This window comes from Plecotus auritus, assembly GCF_963455305.1.
Source record: "Plecotus auritus genome assembly, chromosome: 7".
NCBI lineage: Eukaryota > Metazoa > Chordata > Mammalia > Chiroptera > Vespertilionidae > Plecotus > Plecotus auritus.
Genome location: NC_137774.1, coordinates 107,906,337 through 107,932,555, shown reverse-complemented (window position 1 = coordinate 107,932,555; position 26,219 = coordinate 107,906,337). Strand labels below are relative to the sequence as shown.

The 26,219-nt window shown below is 38.0% G+C and overlaps 1 protein-coding gene across 2 annotated transcripts in view; it reads left to right on the top strand.

Moving 5' to 3' along the window:
- YTHDC2 (YTH N6-methyladenosine RNA binding protein C2) overlaps positions 1–26,219 on the top strand; it is a 76,175-nt gene that overhangs the window by 13,916 nt on the left and 36,040 nt on the right. For both annotated transcript variants that reach the window (XM_080679941.1, XM_080679940.1), the window contains exons 5-16: positions 3,750–3,916; positions 6,142–6,244; positions 7,065–7,221; positions 10,320–10,427; positions 13,600–13,748; positions 16,398–16,533; positions 20,726–20,852; positions 21,299–21,364; positions 24,393–24,571; positions 24,815–24,911; positions 24,992–25,079; positions 25,166–25,246. In XM_080679941.1, coding sequence (XP_080536067.1) covers positions 3,750–3,916; positions 6,142–6,244; positions 7,065–7,221; positions 10,320–10,427; positions 13,600–13,748; positions 16,398–16,533; positions 20,726–20,852; positions 21,299–21,364; positions 24,393–24,571; positions 24,815–24,911; positions 24,992–25,079; positions 25,166–25,246 — 1,458 coding nt within the window. The remainder of the gene's footprint in view (positions 1–3,749; positions 3,917–6,141; positions 6,245–7,064; positions 7,222–10,319; positions 10,428–13,599; positions 13,749–16,397; positions 16,534–20,725; positions 20,853–21,298; positions 21,365–24,392; positions 24,572–24,814; positions 24,912–24,991; positions 25,080–25,165; positions 25,247–26,219) is intronic.

The following is a 26,219-nucleotide window of genomic DNA, read 5'->3' as shown; positions in this document are numbered from 1 at the left end:
GTATGTGTATGTGTGTTTTGTTCTATCTATACTAATAATAGGGGAATAGGCAAATTGTCCAGGATGCCATCACAGTAACAGTAACGACCGAACAGCAGGCTGCATGGGGCGACCAGGCTGGCAGGGGGGTTAGTGAGGGGTGACCAAATGACTGAACAGCAGGCTGCATGGGGCGACCAGGCCGGCAGGGGGGTTAGTGAGGGGCGACCAAATGACTGAACAGCAGGCTGCATGGGGCGACCAGGCTGGCAGGGGGGTTAGTGAGTGATGACCAAATGACTGAATAGCAGGCTGCATGGGGTGACCAGGCTGGCAGGGGGTTAGTGAGGGGTGACCAAACGACTGAACAGCAGGCTGCATGGGCGACCAGGCCGGCAGGGGGGTTAGTGAGGGGCGACCAAATGACTGAACAGCAGGCTGCATGGGGCGACCAGGCCTGCAGGGGGTTAGTGAGGGGCGACCAAATGACTGAACAGCAGGATGTGTGGGGGTGACCAGGCTGGCAGGAGGGGCATTTTGGGGCGATCAGGCTGGCAGGGTGGGCAGTAAGGAGAGACCAGACCGGCGGGGAGGGGGGGGCAATTAGGGGTGACCAGGCTGGAAGAGGGGGGGCAGTTGGGGGAAACCAGGCCAGCAGGGGGGGCAGTAAGTGGCGACCAGGCCCGCAGGGGGGCAGTTGGGGGTGACCAGGCTGGCAGGGGGGGCAGTTAGGGGCGATCAGGCTGGCAGGCAGAGGCGGTTAGGGGTGATCAAGCCGGCAGGGGGGTCAGTTAGGGGTGATCAGGCAGGCAGGCAGGTGAACAGTTAGGAGCCAGAGGTCCCGGATTGTGAGAGTGATGTCCAACTGCTGGTTTGTTGGACATCCCTGAAGGAGTCCTGGATTGGAAAGGGTGCAGGCTGGGCTGAGGGGTCCCCTCCCCCACCCTCGTGCACGAATTTTGTGCACCGGGCCTCTAGAATACTAATATATATATATATATATTTTAAACAAACATGGGAATAGTATCATACATATATTTTTCATCTTGCTTTTTTTCACTTAATAGATATTGAGTGGTGGTTGTTTTTTATGTCAATACTGAGAAATTATCTCATTTTTTAAACAACTTTATAGTATTCCTAAACATTTTTTGTAATAAAATGATAAAAAATGACAGTTTATTATGTGCTTGACTTTTGCAAGAGTTCTAGCATTTAAATCAAGATGGGTAGGCTATTTATGATCTCTTAAATAAGGAATAAAAACTAAAACTTGCAGATGTTAATCTGTCCAAATTTACATAGGTAGGAAGTGGCAGAACAGGAATCTTATTCTTGTGTTGTACTTACTTATATTGTATCCTAATGTTTCTGTGTCAATTTGTGGAAATGATTTAATACAGTAAATTCCTAGAAGTGGATCCTAAATGATGGATCAAGAATGTGGCACTTAATGTATTGCTAGTTGGATTAACTAGTTATTGTCTATTAACCTGAAAAATTTATTGTATTAAAATTGTATTGAAAGATTCTATTTCTCTAAACCTTGGGCTACAGTGGATATAATTTTTTTTTTTTTTACTTTTATCAATCTGACAAGCAAAAAATGTTTTAATTTGCATTTCTTTGCTTCTTAGAGAGTTGGATATTTTTATTTCATTACCTACTTATATTCTGTGACTTGCTTATTTACATCTCGTTTTTCATTTGGCTTAATCATTTTGGATTTACTTTTAATAGTACTTTATATATCATAGATACATGCCTGTTGTCAGATATCTTGAGCATAATTTTTTTCAATTTTTTGTTTGCTTTACTTATAGTATCTTGGTTAGTAATTTCACATTTTTACTTAGTCAAATCTATCAATATGTTTTTAAGGACTTTTGCAATGCTAAGAAAGGCATTTCCTACTCCAAGGTTAAGCATAGGGAATACAGTTAAGCAAATTGCCGTAACTTTGTGTGGTGATAGATGGTTACTAGACTTCTTGTGGTGATCAGTTTGTATGATATACTGCATACATGTCAAATCAGTATGTTGTACACCTGAAACTAATATATTTTCCTATGTCAACTATACTTTAATTAAAAAGAACTTTACATTCCAGAATGAAAAATTTTTTTCCCTATAATTATTTTATCTTAATATCTTTTTATTTATAGTTTTAAAATCCATCTGGAATTTATTTTCTCATATCAAGTAGAAATCTTACTTTTTCCCTCATGTTAATATCTAGTTGTTCCAATATAATTTTTAATTATCTTTTTTTCCCTTATTTAAGATACCACTTTTGATCAAATACTAGGTTTCTATAGTCCGTGGGCCAATTTCTAGAATTTTTGTTATGTATATTTAGTTTTATTTTTGCACTAGGATCTCACCTTTTGCTTTTTGTAGCTTTATAGTATGTAGAACAATATTCCTCTTCATTATATTTTCTTTTAAAATGTTTCTTAGCTTGTGTACATGCATGCTTCTGGAAGTAGTCGAGTTAAAAAAAATCCAGAGGCTAAGATGTGTATGAAAAGATGCTCTCACTCATAGTTAAAGAAATGAAATCTGAACAATTTAATTTTCAATTATCAGTTTGGCAGAAATTTAAAAATGATCAATATCCAATATTTGCATAGGTGTTGGGAAAACAGCGTCTTCTGCTTTATTGATAGGAGTATACATTGTTTTGTAGGGAAATTTATAGTTTTCTGTTCAAATTTAATTTATATTCTCTGACTATAAAAGTATGTGAAGATAGATATTCAGTTCAGCACTGGTAATAGCAAGTAACAACATCAATAATAACAAACCCAAAAAACTGGAAATTATTTAAGTGTAGTTATATTTGTTAAATTATAGCACATCCATAGGATAGGATATACAGTTATTAAAGTGGATTAGGTAATCTGATATGTTAAGTGAAATCTACAAATTACAAAATTGTGTAAGTAATCACTTTGTTTGAATAAAAACCAACTTAGATACACAAATATTCTAAATTGTGTAAACATTTTTTTTTTTTTCCCTGAAAGAGTTCATAAGAAACTTAATGGTAATTTTTTTTTTTTTTTTTTTAGGAGAGGACTATTGGTAGTGGAAGGGGTAGAAAGACTTACTTTTACTTTTGAATATTTCTGACCTGTTTGAATTTAATCATAGAAAAGTGTCTGCAATCCTAGTATTAGGCTATTTTTTTATGCTTTTCACTATTAAAAACCCCAGTGGAATTTTGATTGTCGTTTCATTGACTTTATAGAATAATTTGAGAGAATTGACATTTTTGTAATATTGATTGTTCACCTTCAGGAATATATCATTTATTTATATATTCAGATCTTTTATGCTTTTCATTAGTGTTTTAGTAGTCTTTGTATAAGTGTTAACTATTTCTTTTTATATATTTGATTATTTTTATCATGTAGATTCATGAATATTTATTTTATATATGGTTTATAATTAATTAGTTTAAATTTTTTTACTCTCCCAGATTTGGCCATTAAGTAATCCTTCCACTTGGTTCCTGTGTCCTTTTGGCATGACTCCACATCACTTTTTTACCACTTCCTTACTTCGTGGCACCGCAAGATGTTTCAAGTTGATCTTGAACAAGATCTTTTTAAATCACATTTCTAGTCGATTATTAGCAATTACATGAAAGTTGTTGATTTTATGATTATTTTGTATTTGGACATGTTACAGAATTTTTTAGTTTTAATGGATTTTCTGGGTATATAATTATGTCATTTTATAGCACTTTAAAACTTGTATTTCAGATTCCTCAGTTCCTATTAGATGATTGCTTTAAAAATGGTATCCCTTGCCGAATATTTTGTACTCAACCAAGACGATTAGCAGCTATTGCTGTGGCTGAAAGAGTTGCTGCAGAGAGAAGAGAAAGGATTGGTCAAACAATTGGGTATCAGATACGATTAGAAAGCAGGTAAAGATAATTCTTCACTAGCTTATCTCATCTCTTATCATTCTTAGAAAAGATAAATGCCTATGCTTCACTGAATATGGAGAATGTGTTAGTTGAAAAGTTAGATGATTATTTATTTATTCAAGTAGTAATACTTCTATGACAGATCATTGAGGTTATGTCTAAACTTAGTGAGATTTTTAATAAATAGTTGAGAAAGGATTTGGGACATAGGTACATTTCTGAATTTCATAGTTTTATGATCAAGTACAAGTTATTTCACCTCTTTGAGTCTCAGTTTTCTCATCTGTAAAATGGGGCTAATAAAGGCATTTAGAGTACGTTTATGTGAAATTTATAGTAAGTACTCAATAAATGTTAGTGACTGAATTGAATATTGTTAGTATTAGTAGTACTTCATCAGTAGTACTATTCTGTGCTCTAATAGTTTGGATATGGTGGTTTAGAAAGCTGATCCCTTTTATGATATACTTTTGTCCCCAAGCAAAAAGTACAGGGTGGCTCCAAAAAACTTATGCACACTTTGAATGATTATAAAGTCAATGTTTATACAGTTTATTTTCAAAATTAAAAGAATTTACAGAAATGAATAAATTTTTTTGTCAATGCCTGTTTTCAAACTGATGACCGTTCTGGTCCAGGCATTACTGATAACATGAAGCAATGGAATGACAAACATCAATAATCATTTTGTTTGGTATTTGTGTGCCCTCATTTCATCGATTATTGCTGGTATTGTATCATAAACTTTTTTTTTTTTAAATATATTTTATTGATTTGTTACAGAGAGGAAGGGAGAGGGATAGAGAGTTAGAAACATCAATGAGAGAGAACATTGATCAGCTGCCTCCTGCACACCCCCCACTAGGGATGTGCCCGCAACCAAGGTACATGCCCTTGACTGGAATCGAACCCGGGACCCTTGAGTCCGCAGGCCGACGCTCCATCCACTGAGCCAAACCGGTCAGGGCTGTATCATAAACTTTACCTTAATGAATCTCCAGTAAAAAAAGTCCAGTGGCACTTTAGGATAAATTTTCTTTGCTCAGAACTTAGTCTGGCTTCACTCATTATCACAAATCAGTTAAACCTGAAAAAGAGTGAAAATTAAGTAGTTATCAGCTGTTAAAGTATATATACATTTTTTGGGAACATTCTATATTTAAGGTCTTTTAAAAAATCTGTTTATGGCTTTTTAACAAAATAATCATCCTATCTAATAAAGAGGGAATATGCTAATTGACCGTCACACCCTCACAAAGATGGCGGCACCCACAGCCAATGAGGAGGGAATATGCTAATTGACTCACACCCTCAAAGATGGCGGTGCCCAAAGCCACAAGATGGCAGTGCCCAGTCTCCTCAGCCCCGCCGGGGCGGCAGGCACGCGGCAAGGCCAGGCCTGCTCCCAGGCGAGTCCGGCTGCTCTGCGCACCTGCCTCTGGAGTCCCTCAGTCCCCTTAGCCCCCCAGCTGCCCAGGGCCGGCCTGAGGTGCAGGCAAGCCTTGGATGGCGGCTGCCCAACTGATGCCCAAGGAGCAGGCAAGCCTTGGATGGCGGCTGCCCAGCCTCCCAGGACCGCCCGAGGCTCAGGTAACCAGGACTGGCTGAGGCTTGCGCTGCCAGCAGTGGCAGCAGCAGAGGTGTGATGGGGGTGTTGCCTTCCCCTGATCGCCGGGTCGCCTCCCGCCCCTGAGGGCTCCCGGACTGTGAGAGGGGGCAGGCCGGGCTGAGGGACCCACCCCTCCAGTGCATGAATTTTCATGCACCAGGGCTCTTGTTTAATTAATTAAAGGCTGTTTGTAATAAAAATTTTGTGAGATTGTCAGGCATAAAATAAATATTTCACATAACTTTGCTAATAAATCATATATACAGTATTATATTATTTACTTTAAAAATATTTTTATTGATTTCAGAGAAGAAGTGAGAGGGAGAGAGAGATAGAAACATCACTGATGAGAGAGAATCATTGATCATCTGCCTCCTGCATGCCTCCTCCTAGGGATCAAGCCTGCATCCTGGGCATGTGCCTGACTGGGAATCAAACTGTGACCTCTTGGTTCATAGGTTGACACTCAACCACTGAGCCACACCAGTTGGGCTATATTAGTTACTTAAAGTAACATTTGTTAAAGTGCATATGAGACTAGCATTTAATGTGATCATGTTTTAATTACATATAATGCTTGTAATTGTGCATGCTATTTTGATTTTTTAAAAAGGGTTTCTCCAAAGACACTTCTGACATTTTGCACTAATGGGGTATTGCTTCGAACATTGATGGCAGGAGATAGTACATTGTCAGCTGTGACACATGTTATTGTGGTAAGAATATTGCTGAATTTACCATAAATTTCCATAAAATTTAAATACATAATTACATTTTTAGAATAGGCTATAAGTGAGAACCAATTTGTTTTTGTTTGAACAGGCTATTATAATCAATACATATTTTATATTTAAGCTATTCTTATCAGATTTTATGAGAAAATAGATAGTTTTTTCAAAAGTGTTTTTTTATGTATGAAAACGATACATGCATGCATTTACTTAGAGCTCTCTAGAATGGTGAACGTTTTCTTTTCTCTGTATGTATGCTTAGTTATCTGATTCCTCCTTTAATATGTATTTACCAGCCTTAGGGCATACTTTACAGTCACTTAACTTCATGGTGAAGCTGCTAAATTAACTAGCTGCTAATGAAGAAAGTAGATGAATTACCACCCTACTTAAGAGTTATAAGCTTTTATCCTGTTTGTATAAAAACAAGTAGATTGAATTTTATAAACTTGTAATAAGCAGCTTTTGTAAACTTATTAGTTCTGTGTATTCAAACCAAAGGATGCACCTGAGCCCTGATGCTAACAGATTTTGTATATTATATTAAAAGAACATTAAATCAGACTGTACTAATTCAGAGTTTATTTTAGTTTGTGTGGTTTTATATTCTGTGAAAAACAACAACCTATATTAGGTTATTAATGTCTATTTCTGAATTGTCCATAAAACAAAATTTTCACTAATACTGATTGGTCTTGTCCACAGTCAATTTGAATTAGTGTAAAACCTAGCAGTTCCATAATTGTAAAGACTTAGTCATCTATAATTTTTAACTATTCCATGGTTTTATTTTTGTTTACTGCAGGATGAAGTACATGAAAGAGATCGATTTAGCGATTTTTTACTTACAAAGTTAAGAGATTTGTTGCAAAAGCATCCAACTTTGAAACTAATTCTTTCTAGTGCTGCCTTGGATGTAAATCTCTTTATAAGATATTTTGGGAGTTGTCCAGTGATATATAGTAAGTTAAATTATAAGATTTCTTTTAGCATTTTTACAAAAGAATGCTTTTTGGCATGATTATATTTATTGTAATCAGAATTGGGAAATATTCTGAAGTAAAAAGTATCCATTTTTGTTTCCTTTGAGATATGCTTAATTAGTTGTTGCTCAATTATTTATCCTTTTCCATCTACAACTCTTTGCTATTGTGTTGTGAGGCCAAATCTTTAATACTAAAAGGAAATATTCTTTATTTTGGCCCTGTATTCCTCTTTAAATTCTGTCCTATAGCTTCCCCTTTATTGCTAGACTCCTTGAAAGAGTAGACTACATTCCCTTGTTTATTTCTCATGTACTTCTGCACATGCTGTCACTTACCTTTATTCTTGTCCTTTAATCAAGGACAAGGATAAAAAAATATTAAATTTATCCTCAAAAATAGAAAAAGTTGTGTTTACTTCAATGATACAGTGCAAACATATATAGGAAAAACTTCACAATTGCCCCTGTCCTCTTGTTATTCCATGTTCTACTTTCCCGAGATTAATTGATGTTAAAGCTTAGTGTATAGCCTTTTTTCACCTTGTCCATGCTCATACGACATTTGCAAATACACATATATATTGCGTTACAGAAATTGGTTTTACAGAAATGAGCATATACATTATTTTGCAGTTTGCTTTATTCATATGACACTACATCGTGAATAGTTCTTCAGATCAGCGGTCCTGGATGTAGTTCATTATTTTAAGCAGCTGTTTTAATATTTTATAATATGAATGTACAATGATTTATTTAACTATTTCTTTATTTTTTTATATTCAGATTGGTTTTAGATCCTCCCTTTCCCTACAATAAACAATGTTGTAATAAACATTCTTATATGTATGTCCTTATATACTGGTGCTCTTATTTCTAAGGATAGGTTCCTGAAAATAAACTTGTTGGTAAAAGAATATATTTTTAATTTTAACAGATTTTTCAATTTTACTTTCTTAGAAGTCTGAAATTATTTACATTTCTGTAGTGTATAGGCCTGTTTATTTGTATATCCTATCCAGTATTGTTTTGACACTAATTTAATTGCCAAGCCTATGGTTCATATTTTACACAAACATCTTAATTAAATTTTCTTTAGTATTTTTCATGGTTGGCCCCCTTTTGTGTGTGTGTGTGTGTGTGTGTGTGTGAAATGCTCAGATCCCATAATTTATTTGACAAAACTGCCTTCTGAGACTTAATTACATTATAGTTTGCACTTTCTTTTGTGGTCTCCTTTGTAGGTTTATTCTTTTGCATGGTGCTTAAATGTTGGTATTATGGTTATTCCCTTGATCTATTTTCTTTTCCTTATACACCATCACTTCCTTTCTTTTCTTTGTTTTTCCTCTTCTTTTCTGCTCTATGCTACACTCTGTGAGGTACTGGAGATACACAGTTAGTGTCCCTAGAAGTTCTCAGTGCCCTTCTACTTTTTTATTTTTACTTATTTAAATGAGTTAAAAAAATTTTTTTATTGATTTCAGAGAGGAGGGGAGAGGCAGAGAGAGAGAAACATCAATGATGAGAGGGAATCATTGATCGGCTGCCTCTTGTACGCCCCCCACTGGGGATCGAGCCTGCAATCTGGGCATGTGCCTCTTGGCTGGAATCGAACTTGGGACTCTTCAGTGTGCGGGCCAATGCTCTATCCACCGAGCCAAACCGGCAGGGCTACTTTCTTTTTTAGACTGATGATTCCTGAATCTTTATTTCCAACAGACTCTTTTCCCCAATTCAGACTGTTCTCTAGAGCTTTGGTCTTAGATATATTATAAACAGCTTACTTCTAATACGACCCAAACTCAATACTTAATAGTTCTACAAAAATCTTTTCTTATGTTGTCTGTTTTGATTAATCATACAATTGACCTAGTCACCTAAGTCACAAATCTGTATATTTTTCTTCTCAATATTCTTGGATGATAAAGCACATGAAATACGTGCATCTGCTAATTGAAAGCTAATTTTGGCACCTCACAATTGACATGTCTAAAACAACCCCAACTTGCACCAGCTAATTAACTTGTTCCTTTTTCAGTTTTCCTTGTTACATCAAGGAATAATCTCATCATCTATCCAGTTTTGTAAGCCAGAAATCTAAGACCCATGATTGACTTTTCCCTATCATTCCTCCATATCCAATTGAATGATGGGTTCTGTGGGTTTTACTTTCTGTCTCTTAAGTCTCTTTCTTTTTTCCATTTTTACTATCACCAACCTCATTCAAGTTGTTCTCTTTTTTTACCTGAACTTTTGGAATAACTTCTACCTGCTCTGTTCCATCCACTTTGCTCTCTTTTAAATCCATTCTCCATGGTGCAGTCAGAACGGTCTTTTCTGAACTGGAATTCGATGGCGTTGAACACTCCCCTGAGCTTAAAACTTTGAATGACCGTTACTTTAAGATAAATACCCTTAATAAGACTTACCAATTCTCCTGCCTCATCTTAAATTACAATCCCTCTCAACACCCCCTCTCCTACTATGTTCCAGTTAGCTTGAAACTAGTTTGGTCTTTTCATATCTTTCCCCACAGTGGGCTCTTTGCATGTGCTATATTTCCCCACATAGCTTAGTTATTTTGTTTACCCCTTCTCTTGGCCCTCATTTTCTCAGTGAGGATGCTTTTCTTAACTCAGTAACCCCCTCACCCCCATATTACTGGTAGATATTGTCATGACATCTTGTATTTTCTCTTTGATAACACTTGTCACAACTCTATTTTAAAATTTATATTCTGGATTATTGGATTAATGTCTGTCTCCTCTGCTAGCTTGCAAGCTTTAAGAGATCAGGAGGTAGCTCTGTTTCTGCTTATCATTTGTATTCCTGGTGCCTAGCATGATGCCAAACACATGATAAGTAGAGGGTAAACATTGCAAAAAACAAGCATATGAACAGTTTTCTAAAATAAAGATCACAGTTATATTTAAAGGGCAATATCATGAGGATCACTTGACCTATGGAATTGCTTTTGGATTTTACACTCAATGTTTGTTAACTTGGGAATCTCATGGTTTTATGTGAATTATCTCTGAGATGCAATAACTACTTTTAAAAATGTATGTTGTTTAGTACAGGGAAGACCATTTGAAGTAAAAGAAATGTTTCTGGAAGATATTTTAAGAACTACTGGATATACAAATAAAGAAATGTTAAAATACAAAAAGGAAAAACAGCGAGGTAAGCTTTTTTATTTTTTATCCCTCCTCCCCCCCCCCATTGATTTTTAGAGTGGAAGGGAGGGACGGGGGAAGGCAAGAGGAGAGAGAGAGGGGGGGAGAGAGAGAGAGAGAGAGAGAGAGATCAACATGAGAGACATATCGATTGGTTGCCTCCAGCATGTGCCCCGACTGGGATGAGGATCAAACCTGCAACCCATGTATATGCCCTTGACCAGGAATCGAACCTGAGACTCTTTGGTGCTCAGGCCAGTGCTCTAACTACTGAGCAGACACTGGCCAGGGTGGGAGGTTAGCTTTTTATTAAACACATATAAAAAGAAAATTACTATTCCTATTGACTTTTTTTTTTTTTAAAATATATTTTATTGATTTTTTGCAGAGAGGAAGGGAGAGGGATAGAGAGCTAGAAACATCGATGAGAGAGAAACATCGATCAGCTGCCTCCTGCACACCCCCCACTGGGGATGTGCCCGCAACCAAGGCACATGCCCTTGACCGGAATCGAACCCGGGACCCTTCAGTCCGCAGGCCGACGCTCTATCCACTGAGCCAAACTGGTTTCGGCTCCTATTGACTTTTTAGAATACTCCAGTATTATACTATGGAGGTACAAGGACAATTGAAAGTGCCTTGTATATAATTGTGTAATATTATATTAGAATACTGTCCCAAATATACCTTTTACAATATGGTTTATGTCCAGAAGTTATAATCTATAGTGAGGAATTGAAAGTGGATGCCATATGGTGAATACTACAGAAAAGGGTGGGTGGGGAGAGGTAGTAGAAGGTAAAAGGGGGATAAAAGACTTGATTTGGGATGGTGAATACACAATACAATATACTTATCATAGAATTGTATTATAGAATTGTACACCTGAAACATATAATTTCATTAACCAATGCCACCCCAATAAATTCAAATTTTAAAAACTTAATTAAAAAGAAAGAAAGGGAATACCAGAATTGAGAAGGTTGTGTGCATCTATATCCAAAGATTCAACCACTGCCCTGGCTGGTTTGGCTCGGTTGGCTTGGCATTCCATGCACTGAAAGGTTGCTGGTTGCCACACTGAGTTCCAGCCAGAATGCATGCCAGGGTTGCAGGCTAGATCCCCTGTAGGGACATGCAGGAGGCCGCCAGTTGATGTTTCACTCTCACATTAATGTTTCCCTGTCTGTCCCTCTCTTTCTAAAAATAAATCAATAAAAATACTTGAAGGAAAAGATTCAACCATTGTTTGAAGGAGGGAGAAAAGTATGATATGCCACAGCATATCTTAGGACAAGAGTAGGGAGCGGGTGGGAGGGAACTCATCTTTGATACAAATGTCAAGGTTTTCAAATCTTGATATTGTTATGAATTGCTTCTATTCTTTGATTTTAGCATTATTTACCTATTAATACATTTCTTATGACATATCTCAGATTTTGAATTAGGATTAACCTCTTTTTATTTACCTTCAGCTACATTATTTATGATGGAAGATTTGGCTTAAAGCTTTGATTCTGTTGTTTTGTCTGTATGACCTTGGATAAATAACTTTGGATTTTCCACTTAATAAAGTTGTTAGCAATACTTATTTCATAGTGCAGTGCTAAATCACTAATGTGTAAATTATAAAACTTCTAGATCTTGAAATTTTCGAACATGAAAATTGTATAGAACTTATATCTCAAACAACTAGCTAGCATGGTGGCAGAAGTTCAATAAATTGTTGTCTACAAAGCGCTATATGAATACCAGTCATTGATTTAAACAGTATTTATTGTATGGCTAAAATACTGTTCTTTGAATTATGGTTATAGAAGTAAACATTTTACTAATAGATGAATAGATAAGGTTTTTAAGCAGTTTCATGTGTCCTTATGATTCAGCATAACACATTTCATTAAATGTTGCTAATTAATATTAAAAAAAACTATTTATATAAAAGGCTAATATGCTAAGTGTCCGACTGACCAGTCACTATGACGCACACTGACCACAAGGGGGCAGATGCTCAATGCAGGAGCTGCTGTGACGTGCACAGAGAAATGGCACTGCGGATCTGGCGCCCACAAAGCAACACTCAGCTTCTCCCAAGTGGGACATAGGCCCTGCCACCACCCTGGAGTGACAGCCCACCAAATCGCAGCCGACACTGCCAAGACCCCATGGCGCAAAATGTGGCCCACAGCCCCGCCCAGCCTGGAAGCGGTTGTTGTGGGCACCGGGTAATGATGTCACATAGCAACGCCTGGCTTCCTCTCCCTAGAGACGACTAGCCTCCTTGCAGTTTCTTCAGGCCAGGAACATGACTTGCTTTATAGCCAAGTGCAAATATTTTACATTTTAACCAAATGTCTGTGAAGCATTTTCCCGTGCCTCATCTCATTTGATCCTCACAGAAGTCCTGGAGTAGGTAGATAGGAGACTTGGTGGAATCCTATTTTCTCTTCATTAGCTGGAAAACGGAGATTTAGAAAGTTTAGAAACTTGACCCAACTGAAAAGAAGTAAGAAATGGTGGACCTTGAAAATGACTTCAGGTTTTCTCACTGCACAGAATATAGTCAAACACTGCTGCAGTTAAATATTTTACCCTTTGTTCTCCCTGCATGATCTACAATAATAATTTGCATTGTGTTGGTATTTACTGCTGTGTTGCTGACAATTACTTGAAAGAGAAGTTGGGGTGCTTCACTGGGCTGGAAAAAGTTTAGCTACATCAGAAAGCAGGTCTAATTAAGCAAGTTTATTATGTAAAAGGCTAAGTTGACTCACACATGCGCGATACATACAAAGCTCTTGCGCCAATCGTACACGTGGGTTTCGATCTGTCATTGTCGATTGTGAATTTGGTTGACACTTCTATTATAAAGGGTGAAGAGCGATATTAAAATATTTCTTCTAATTAATTTCTGTTCAATGTGTACAAATTCGTGTACTGGGCCACTAGTATTTAATAAAGGGAGTAGACTCTTCTCTTTCTGACATCTGGCTGTATAAAGATGTTAATGTCTTTGCTCAGGTTTTTCACGTTACTTTAACTGAAAATATGAGTGTAATTTATTTTAAATAAGGCCAACTTTAAAGTATTTTCAGATTCATTAAAGTCCTAAAACAAAGGAATATATTTTGCAAAGCAAATAATATATTTATAAATTCTTTCTTTGATAATTAATTTAGAAGAGAAACAACAAACCACACTTACAGAATGGTATTCAGCTCAAGAGAATACTGTCAAGCCTGAATCTCAGAGGCAAAGAACAATTCCAAATGTGACTGAAGAGTATGATTTATTGGATGATGGTGGTGATGCTGTTTTCAGTCAGTTGGTAAGACCTAATTGGTTTCATACTGATATTTTAAGTAAAAATTTTATAGTTTAAAGAACATCGTAAGAGATCATAATATTTTATGCATTTTTTGATTGTTTAAAGTATTATATATGCCTCCTTTTTCCCCAATTGACCCCCCCCCCCCCCGCCACTCCCATGCCCTAGGACAAGCCCCAACTGCCCCAGTGTCCGTGTCCATTGGTCATGCCAATATGCATGCATACAAGTCCTTTGGTTGATCTCCCACCCCATTCCCTCCCCTGCCTTCTCTCTGAGGCTGGACAGTCTGTTCAGTGTTTCTTTGTCTCTGGATCTATTTTTGTTCATCAGTTTATGTCGTTCATTATATCCCTCATATGAGTAAGATCATGTGGTATTTATCTTTCTCCGACTGGCTTATTTCACTTAGCATAATGCTCTTCAGGTCCATCCATGCTGTTGCAAATGGTAAAAGTTCCTTCTTTTTTATAGCAGCGTAGTATTTCATTGTATAGATGTACCACAGTTTTTTAATCCACTTATTTGCTGATGGGCACTTCAAAATATCAGACATATGTTGTAGCAATATCTTTACCGATACAGCTCCTAGGGCAATGGAAACTAAGGAGAAAATAAACAAATGGGACTACATCAATATAAAAAGCTGCATAGCAGAAGAAACCATTAACAGCCAAAACCGGTTTGGCTCAGTGGATAGAGTGTCGGCCTGCGGACTGAAAGGTCCCGGGTTCGATTCCGGTCAAGGGCATGTACCTTGGTTGTGGGCACATCCTCAGTGGGAGGTGTGCAGGAGGCAGCTGATCGATGTTTCTCTCTCATCGATGTTTCTAGCTCTCTATCCCTCTCCCTTCCTCTCTGTGAAATATCAATAAAATATATTAAAAAAAAAAAAAAGAAGAAACCATTAACAAAACAATAAGAAAGCCCACTGCATGGGAGAACATATTTGCCAATGCTATCTCAGATAAGGGTTTAATCTCCAAAATTTAAGGGAACTCATACAACTTAACAAAAGGAAGATAATCCAATCAAAAAATGGGCAAAGGACCTAAATAGACACTTTTTGAAAGAGGACATACAGAAGGCCGAGAGACATGAAAACATGCTCAAAGTCACTAATCATCCGAAAGATGCAAATCAAAACACCAATGAGGTACCATCTCACACCTGTCAGAATGGCTATCATCAACAAATCAACAAACAACAAGTGCTGGTGAGGATGTGGCGTAAAAGGAACTCTTATGCACTGCTGGTGGGAATGTAGACTGGTGCAGCCACTGTGGGGAACAGTATGGAGTTTCCTCAAAAAATTAAAAATGGAACTCCCATTCACAACCCAGTAATCCCACTTCAGGGAATATATCCGAAGAAACCAGAAACAGCAATCAGAAAGGACATATGCACCCCTATGTTCATAGCAGCACAATTTATGCATTATTAATTTTTTTTAGTTTATTTTAGGCTACAACACATTTTTTCGGAATGACTTCCTAACTTTTCTTTTTGTAAATAATGCAATATCTTTTACTGTTTCATTTTAACTGTAAATTATTTCAATATTTTCTCTAAATATTTTGAAGTACATACTTGTAGATATTATGCATATGCATTATTATTGCTTGCTATTTTGTCATCTCAAATGTTTAAGCGCCTATGAGCTAACTAATATAAGACATGCTGACTTAAGAGAAAATTGAGAAAAGATAGTTGGTGTTAGAGCAAATAATCAATACTGTTATTGTTTCTATCACCAATCAGCTTTGTGACTGTATAAAATCAATTGCCTACTAGTTCTCATCTCTTATTTTTACAAGTGAATATTTTGTAGAAGCCCTGCCTGCTCATCCATAACTCTTCATCCCCATTCCCAAGTGGTGCCTCTCCTACACTGGGTTCCGTGAAGTCTGAAAACTGGAACTAGCTGATTTCCGAGGACCCTTCTGGTCTTTGACTCTGGTTTGGAATTCTTTAAAAGGCGTTGATGATAATGCAGAATATAGCTGGGACTATGCACTTTCTATAAAAGAAATTTAATTTACTGTTTTGAGCATGAGAAGGTATATAATGCAGATATGCTGCAGTTTTTTGCCATTATGAACTACACATGAGTTTTAAAATGCTTTTAAAGAATGTTTAAAATTGTTTTTTAATATAGGGAACATTCATTGATTATTAGTTCTTAAGACTGGGCTACACATTAACATCACCTAAGGAACTTTTAAAGCCCTATGGAATCTGGCCTCCATCATCAGAGATTCTAATGTACTTGCTCTGGGGTGGAACCTGGATCAATATTGAAAAGCTCCAGGTGATGGTCCCTCTGGTGTACAGTTGGGAGAGAGAACCACTGGTATACATTTTGCAACATCCTCTCAGAAGCATACTTAGTTAATATTTTGTCTGGATCATACTACTTTGTTGACAAACATTCTTATTCTCAGATGAAAGATGAATGTAAGAAGAACATATAGTAATGTAAGTGATATGTTTATGATGAGATGAGAAACTTATGTCAAAGTCTATGCTATAATATTATATGGTTAGTAGTATGTGATCATTATGGCCATTTCATGTTCTTTGCAAGCAAAGGTTAAGCTGTTAGGTAATTTATAACCTTTGCTTTTTTTTTTTTTTTTTTTTGTAAAGACAGAAAAAGATGTGAATTGCCTTGAACCATGGTTAATAAAGGAAATGGATGCTTGTCTTTCTGATATATGGCTGAATAAAGATGTTGAGGCCTTTGCTCAGATTTTTCACCTTATTTTAACGGAAAATGTTAGTGGTAAGTATAATTTATTTTAATTTATTACTCAGAATTATGCTGAAAATTTAGTTTAATTCAAAATGTATGTACTACATTTTTTATTCACAACCAATAATTTATTCTTTTGGAGTACTTATTTGAAATGCACATATTAGGATCTTCTTATTAGCATAATACACTAAATAAATGTTGTGTTAAATCAGGATTTTTAACCTAGTTATACTAGAATAGTTTAATGGGGTCTGTGAGTGTATGCCAATTATGTGCAAAAGTATTTTTTTTTAAAATATATTTTATTGATTTTTTACAGAGAGGAAAGGAGAGGGATAGAGAGTTTTAGAAACATCAATGAGAGAGAAACATCGATCAGCTGCCTCCTGCACACCCCCTACTGGGGATGTGCCCGCAACCAAGGTACATGCCCTTGACCGGAATCGAACCTGGGACCCCTCAGTCCGCAGGCCGACGCTCTATCCACTGAGCCAAACCGGCCAGGGCCAAAAGTATTTTTATGTTTATGTATTGTACACATACCTTCCCACTCCCAGGGGATGGCTTGGATTTTTAAAACATTTGTGATTTCAAAAGGAGAAGAAAAAATTAACTTTGCTCTAAATTTTTAAGTAAGTGAATGGAGAATTTTAACATATCTTTAGTTATATGAGCTCAAGTTCTAATTCACATGTACATGCTTTCACTAGTGAGTTATCCTGGCATGTTTTCACTAGTGAGTTATCCTGATGTTAGTTGATGATAGTGGATATTGGCAATCAGAGATGAGTTTCAGAACCTTGAAGGCTTCCTAGTAAAAGGTAAATAAAATATCATAGAAAGTCAGTACTGGAAAGGATTTAGATGTTCTTTCACCTAAACTTCTCAGCATTATCCTATATAATAAAAGGCTAATATGCAAATTGCCCCCTCTGGAGTTGTACCGACCGGGAGTTCGACCGCTCACTATGATGTGCACTGACCACCAGGGGGTGGCACAGACGGAAGGAGCCCCAGCCAGCATTCGGCAACTGTGGGAAGGAAGGCCCTGGTTGGCCCTGATCACCGGCCAGGCCTAGGGACCCTATCTGTGCATGTATTTCGTGCACTGGGCCTCTGGTTATTATAATTACTAGAGACCCGTTGCACTAAATTCGTGCACTCGGGAGGGAGGGTCCCTCAGCCTGGCCTGCGCCCTCTTGCAGTTTGGGAGCCCTTGGGGGATGTCTGGCTGACAGTTTAGGCCAGCCGTGGGCAAACTACGGCCCGCGGGCCGGATCCGGCTGTTCTATCCGGTTCTCTTGCTCTGCCCTCCGCTCCTTTACTTTGAATTTATATTAGTTCACACAAACACTCCATCCATGCTTTTGTTCCGGCCCTCCGGTCCAGTTTAAGAACCCATTGTGGCCCTCGAGTCAAAAAGTTTGCCCACCCCTGGTTTAGGCCCACTCAGCCGTCAGTCAGACATCCTTAGCGCTGCTGCGGAGGTGGGAGAGGCTCCTGCCACCGCCGCTGCACTTGCCAGTCTTGAGCCCGGCCTCTGGATGAGCGGCGCTTCCCCTGTGGGAGCACACTCACCACTAGGGGCAGCTCCTGCATTGAGTATCTGCCCGGTGCACATCATAGCAACTGGTCATTCCGTAGTTCGGTCAGTTTGCATATTAGCCTTTTATTATATATGACTAGAGGCGCGGTGCATGAAAATTCATGCACTGAGCGGGGGGTTCCTCAGCCTGGCCTATGCCCTCTCACAGTCCGGGAGTCCTCAGGATATGTTCTACTGATGGCTTAGGCCCGCTCCCCTAAGCCGCAGTCTGGCCTCCCTCTGTGGGAGGCGACCATATGGGTGATCAAGGGATGGCGCCGCCCCCATCACCCCGCCGTTGCCACCTGGCCTCCCTCTGTGGGAGGCATTCGGATGGGCCCATCAGGGGACAGTGCCGGCCTCACCCCATCACTCCTCTGCTGCCGCTGGTCGCCGCTCCCCCCATCGCCGTTCCCTCCCTCTGCCCGTTGGCATGCGCCTTGGCTGGCCTGGTGCCACCTGCTTGCCAGCCCTTCCCACCCCCCCCAGCCAACTGGTCGTTCCACCAATTGGTCGATTTGCGCGTGAAATTGCGCAGCCCTGCCCACCCGCCTGCCTCCCCGCCTTGACACCCTAACCTCTATACCCAGAGCTTGAGTGCGCCTGTCCCTGTCCCTGACCCCTCTGGCCTTCTCTGGCTGCTTCAAGCCCCGCCCTCAGTCCCATGAGTCGCCTTGGGCTGGTCCCACCTCCTCCTGGTGCTTCCCTGCTTCCGCCCTATCTTTGGAGCAACGCAGTGGCTCTGCCCCATCATGGTGCCGGAGGAGAGCGTGGAAGCGTCGTGCCTGCTGCAGAGTTTCGAGCGCTGCACTCCTTCCCCTGGCAGGTGGGTGGTGAGGTGCTCTGAGTGAGAGTGGTGGGTGGCGAAGGACTGGTGAGGGGGCACTATGGGCTCTCACCCCCGCCTTCCCTGCCACGGGATGGTCCCGCCTCCTGCTGCCTCCCTGCTTTTGCCTCATCTCTGGAGCAACGCGGCCGCTCTGCCCTGCCGCGCTCGCAGCCTCCTGCTGATTGGTTGTTACAGCATGAGGGCATCACGACCATTTGCATATTAGCCTTTTATTATATAGGATTATTGATCACTCCCTTCCTGAAACATTTTTTTTACATTAACTTCTGATATTCCATACTTGATTTTTCTTCTTCTTATCTCCCTGGATGGAACTACTTGGTTTTCTTGGTAGTTTTATTCTTTTTTTGGACCTATAAATATGAAATGTCCCAGGCCTCAGTCCTTTGACCTTCCTTATACTTACTATGGATCTCATTTAATCATAGCTTTATGTATTTATTTAAAATTATTTGTAATTTTATGTCTCCAATCTTGACCTCCCTCTCTCTTCAATATATCTGATCACTTGACATCTCTAGTTGGATGTCTATTGGATAAAACTGGATTTGCCCCAAACAACTTTTGATTTCTTCTCAACTTGCTCTTTCCTTAGTGTTTCCTAAGTATTCATAATCAATTGTAGATCTTTTTAAAAATGCAGGTGCCTGGCCATCCGAGACCACCTGAATCTGAACCTAGAGTACTATCATTCACTTACTAGTAGTTGCTAAGTCAACAAAACATAAAATCACCCTTGACTTTATTCTCACACCCCACATATAACCCATTAAAAAATCCTGTTAGTTTTACCTTCTAAATAAATCCAAATCTGACTACTTTGCACTTTCCCTCTGCAGCCATCCTTGTATAAGTCAACATTTCTCTCCTGGACTATAGCAGTAGCCTATTAACTGCTTCTGTTGTTATTTTAGACTCTTCTCCAGAGAACAATCAGATTGTACCTTTCAAAAAGGAAATTAGATCATGCTGCTTCTATGGCTCTCAATTACACTTTGAATAAAAATCAAAGACCCTTCCCTGATTTGGTCTTTGGTTGCCTTTTTTTATCTCATTTTCTACTTTTTCCCTTGTTCACTCTGCTTTAGCCACCCTTACCGTCATTCCCATATTTGGGCCTTTGTTTTGTTGTTTCTTGTGTCTGGAATTTTGTTCCCACAGATACTCATAAGGCCCAATATCTATTCCATTTAGCTCTCTATTTAGATAGTGACTTCTCAGAGAGGTCTTTTCTTATCATTTTACTAAAATTGCACCCTTTTCTCACTATATTTCCTTACCCTGCTTTATTATTCTTTATTGTACAGTTGACACTTGAACAGTGTGGGGTTAGGCGTGCAGTTCCCCATGCAGTTGAAAATTCCACATATATTTTGACTCCCCAAAAACTTAAGTACATTTCCACCCTGGCTGGTGTGGCTCAGTTGGTTGGAGTGTTGTCAAGTACCAAAGGGTCATGGATTCAATCCCTGGTTGGGACACATATGGGAGGAAGCCCATTAGTGTATCTTGGTGAGCTTAAGATAGTCTAATAACTATCTTTACTTCTCTGAAATTCCAAAGATAGTCCCTATCCCATCCTGTTTATACTAAGGGCATATTAATAACAGATCCTTTGGGATGATATGAGTTAAGGGTTATGTAATGCTGTTAATCATATAGTTAGGTGAAGTAGCCAGTCCCAGTTAATTCTTCTGATGCTCAATTCTTTAATTTAAATAAAAGTTAAAATGATTTTAAATAATTTGGAAATTTAACACATATATATCTTTTTCTTATTTTAGTCGATTACAGACATAGTGAAACCAGTGCAACAGTTCTGATGGTTGCTGCAGGACGAGGTTTTTCAAGTCAAGTGGAGCAGTTAATTAGTATGGGAGCCAATGTCCATAGCAAAGCATCAAATGGCTGGTAATTTTAAACTGCATCCATTTTTTGTGTATCTTTGTATAGGTACACGTATCTTTTTTGATTTTTCATATTTATCTTTATATTAAAAGCTATTGTGTAATAATTGCTGGTACATCTCTAATGGGTGAATGAAAAATTTTGAGCAACTACTAGTTTTGTAATTTTTTTTTTAAATATATTTTATTGATTTTTTACAGAGAGGAAGGGAGAGGGATAGAGAGCTAGAAACATCGATGAGAGAGAAACATCGATCAGCTGCCTCCTGCACACCCCTTACTGGGGATGTGCCCGCAACCAAGGTACATGCCCTTGACCGGAATCGAACCTGGGACCTTTCAGTCCACAGGCTGACGCTCTATCCACTGAGCCAAACCGGTTTTGGCTAGTTTTGTAATTTTGAGAATATTTTTTCTTTGTCTTAATTTGATACCTTTGAATTTTGGCAGGATGGCTTTAGATTGGGCTAAACACTTTGGGCAGACTGAAGTTGTGGATCTTCTAGAATCTTACAGGTAAAACTTTATACTATGTTTAATTAATCTTAACTGCTTTTTAAAAAACCTTAGCCATGTAAATGATAGAAAGTGACAAATTTACAGTCTCTGAGATTTTTGTGTGTGTGTGTGTGTGTGTGTGTGTGTGTGTGTGATTCTAAGGAATTTTTCTGATTTTTTTGACGTAGGTTGCTAATAAGATCCACTGTGGTATAATATTTATCTTATTTTTTATTTTATTTTGAAAAAGCAGAAGGGGAATCTCCAGTTTAACATGGTAGCTACAAACATGTTTTTATCGCTGCATTTTCCCAAAACTTTACTAAAATGGTAAGGAAAGGAATATAAAATGTGTAAACTGGAAAAGTTATTTGGCAGATCCAAGTGTTAATTCTAGTATGGTGGGTTTTGTTGTTATTTTAATAGTAGCACTCAGAACCGGCAATCCTTTTAGTGCTAACATTTTGAATGTTTCAGACATTCTTTTTTTTTTTTTTTTTAAATATATTTTTATTGATTTCAGAGAGAAAGAGAGAGGGAGAGAAAGATAGAAACATGAATGATGAGAGAGAATCCTTGATCGGCTATCTCCTGCACAACCCACACTGGGGATTGAGCCCACATACGCCCTGACCAGGAATCGATCCATGACCTCCTGGGTCATAGGTTGACGTTCAACCACTGAACCACGCTGGCTGGGCTGTTCAGACATTTTTATGGTGTCAGGTATAGCACACTAGACACTACAAATTACCAAGTAAAGTTATTATCTGGGTAATATTTTAATTATCCTGGTTAATTGGTCTTTCTTTTTATTTCCCAGATTATGACATTATCAATTAGAAATTTCAGATATTTAAAATTAAATTTATTATGTTTGTTGCATAATTGGTATTAAAGTTTATAGCTTAAAACAAAGAATGTAATAGCATCTTCATTTACCTGTTGAAAAGCAAGAAAAAAACTTTGAATGTTTTAAAATGGATCTTAAAGTTTAAGTACTGCAATTATAAAGTTGCATAAGTTTAATATTTTCCCTACTTAAAGCAGTCTTATGTTTATCTTTCTGCTAAACTCTTTTAGAGAGATTAGAGATTGTATTATACTAATTTCCTAGAAATCTTATTGGTAAATACTTGTGATGGTAGTAGTTTATATCTTTACTAGAGGCCCGATGCATGAAAATTCGTCCAAGAGTAAGCCTTCCTTCCCCCAGCTGCTGGCACCGTCTTCCCTCCAGCACCCGGGACCTGGGCTTTCCTCCTCTGGCCGCTGGCAGGCACCTGGGACCCGGGCTGGCTTCCCTTGGCTGCCCGCAGTCACCTGGGACCCGGGTTGGCTTCCCTTGGGCTGCCCGCAGGCACCTGGGACCCGGCTGGCTTCCCTCCAGCCCTGGCTTTGTCAGGAAGGACGTCTGGAATGATGTCTGGAAGACATCTGGTCTAATTAGCATATTACCCTTTTATTATTATAGATATATAGGATAAAGAATTAAGGCATTTATTTCAGTAATTTATGCTGATTCTGGCTTTTGGAAAATAGCATAATTAACCTACTTTTAGTATAGAACTACCAACTTAAGAATCTTGTTAAGTTGGTACCTATAGAATTTTTTTAAAATGTGGAATTATCTTCAGAGTGTTGTTTACCGTAGTGAAGAATAAGAAACAACCTACTAAGAAAATATAAATGATGACCAGAAGTTTGGTTTTTAAATGTTTATTGAGATAAAATTCATAAACCATATAATTCACCCATTTAAGTGTACATTTAAAGTTTTTTAGTATGTTTACAGTGTTATGCAGTCATTATCACAATCGATTTTGAGAACATATTCATTACCCCAAGAGGAAATCTATACTAATTAGCAGTCACTCCTCATTTCCCCCAACTCTCCCAGTACCACTACTGTACTTTTTGTTTCTATAGATTTGTCTATTCTGGGTATGTCATATAATTGGAATCATATAATATGATTGATGGTCTTCTGTGATTGGCTTTGTTCACCTTGCATGATGTTTTCAAGGTTTATCCATGTTGCAGCATCCTTTTTCTAACTGAGTAATATTTCATTCTGTGGACAGACCACAGTTTTTTATCCATTCATTAGTTGATGAACATTTTGGTTGTTTCTACTATTATGAATAATACTCGAGGCCCGGTGCACAGAATTCATGCACTCAGAGGGGGTCCCCCAGCCTGGCCTGTGCCTTTTCACAGTGTGGGAGCCCTGTGATTGATCGCCCCAAAGAGGTAGGCCCCGCCCACCCATCTGGGGCTCCTTGATGGATTGCTCCAAAGAGGTAGGCTGGAGCTGAGGGTCCCGCCTCCACAGCAGGCGCGCAGGGCTGTGGGAAGCCCGGCGAAGCCACATGGAGTAGCCGCTGGGGCTGTGTGCCCGCGTGGCCACGGGAAGCCCGCCTCCGCTGTGTGCACAGCCATCTTGTGATGGTGTGAGGGCATCACACGTGAGGACATGATGACTACTTAGCCTTTTATTAGTAAGGATTAGTATGAACATTTGTCTACAAATTTTTATGTGGACATATATTTTTATTTCTTTTGTATATACCTAAGAGTCAAATTGCTGGGGCATATGGTAACACTATGTTTAACATTTTGAGGAACTGACACATTGTTTCCAAACTGGCTGCGATATTTTACATTCCTAATTAGCAATGTGTGAGGGGAAAGTTCCAATTTCTCCACACCCTCTCTAACATGTTTTTTAATGAAGTGTTATCTCATTGTGGTTTTGATATTTGTTTCTCTAATGACTAAATAACATTTTTTTCATGTGCGTTTTGGCCATTTGCCTATTTTCTGTGGAGAAATTTCTTCAGGTTGTGTTTTTTAAAAAGCACTTATTGCAAATTTACTTAGAATAATGTACTGTAAGCCAAAACATGAATTATAGCTAGGACATTAAGTATCACTTATCTTTCTTGATGTATATTGAAAATTTGAAGAAGGACATAGTGGGGCTCATTGGCCTTAAAGGGTTACTCTTTTTAATTAAAATTGACTTGGCTGCTTTTTTTTTTAGTGCTTCATTGGAATTTGGAAATCTAGATGAAAGTTCTCTGGTTCAAACAAATGGAAGTGACCTCAATGCAGAAGATAGAGAGCTCCTGAAAGCTTATCATCATAGTTTTGATGATGAAAAAGTAGACTTGGATTTGATCATGCATCTTCTGTACAATATCTGCCATAGTTGTGATGCTGGTAAATAAGTGTGGTCTAAAAGATCTGGAACAAGAATGTATACTTTGATTTAAACATTAATAATTTGTGTGTACAAATTTTTGTATAATTTCCTTGAAAATAATGCATAACCTCTTAAGTATCTTAAGTATTACAGTTTATCAGTACTTGAAAACATTTGATATAGTTCATTATAGCTAATTCTATTGCTTGGTTCTGGTTTTACAATGAAATTTAATATTGACAAAATAATTTCTCTCCAAGGTGCAATATTAATTTTTCTGCCTGGATATGACGAAATTGTTGGACTGAGGGATCGCATCCTATTTGATGATAAGCGGTTTGCTGACAATACACATAGGTAAAAGCTAAAGCTTTATATTTTTTGATTTAAATAAAAGATAGGTACCATAGCATATTTTCTCTTTAAATTGTCAACAGATATCAAGTCTTTATGCTTCATTCAAACATGCAAACATCTGATCAAAAGAAAGTTTTAAAAAACCCACCTGCAGGTGTTCGAAAAATAGTAAGCTTCATAAAATTTTCTTTTTTCTATTTTAGTAGTCATTGGTTCTGTTTTCATATTAACTATAACATAACATCCCATTGCAGATCCTTTCCACCAATATTGCTGAAACCAGCATCACAGTCAATGATGTTGTCTTTGTTATTGATTCTGGTAAGGTGAAAGAGGTATGTATGCTTAAGTTGTATTTTCAACTCAAATGAGGAAGGTTAAGATGCATTTAAGTCCATGCTTTCATAAGCAGAATTCACTTTAATGGGAAAGTTTCTGGTTCTAGATAAATTTAACAATAAATGTTACTTTCACTAAAGTGAATATTCTACCTTAAACAATTCAGTGTATAGGATTTATCTTGTTATTTTAACAAATTATACAAAAATGTAGCTTTTGCTCACTAAATACTAGGAAGAAAGTAAAGGGTTTGGCTAGTTACAGTGAAAATTTTGTCAAACTGTGGGCATTTGATTACATGTTTTCATTCTACATGTAGGAATGGCCCATATCCTTCTTATTTATTATTATATCTTCAGTGCTCCAAGTATAGTAGGCAATCAGGAGATATTTAATGCAAGGGAACCATGCTGAAAGGAAGCAAACAAAAAATAAATTTCATTGGAACACTGCCATGTTTAATCTTTGACCTATTGTCTGTGGCTGCTTTTACACTGTAATGGCAGAGTAGTTGCAACAAAGACCCTCTGCAAAGGCTAAAATATTTAGTACCAGCCCCTGCTATAAATAAAAGTCAGCATTTATTTCCTTTTAGTAATGGAATGCCTAGCAACTCTTATTTCACTGAAAGAATTGAAAATGATAAAAGGAGTTGATTTGTCAAGGAAAGAAATACTATCCATGTTGTAGAAGGCAAAGTATGTCTGTTCTAGTGGATATAAATGATTGTTTTTAATGTGAAAATTTTGTTAATTACTTTATAATATTTTCGGTGTTCATATTCAAGATGTTTCTAGGAATATCTTGTAGAAAAAATTTTATAAAATTTGGACATTTCATTGTAGTTGGATACTGTAAAGAAGGGGTACATTTTATTTTTTATAGGAGAATAATTATGAACTAGAGGCCCAGTGCACGACATTCATGCACTCAGGGGTGTCCCTCAGCCCGGCCTGCACTCTCTTGCAG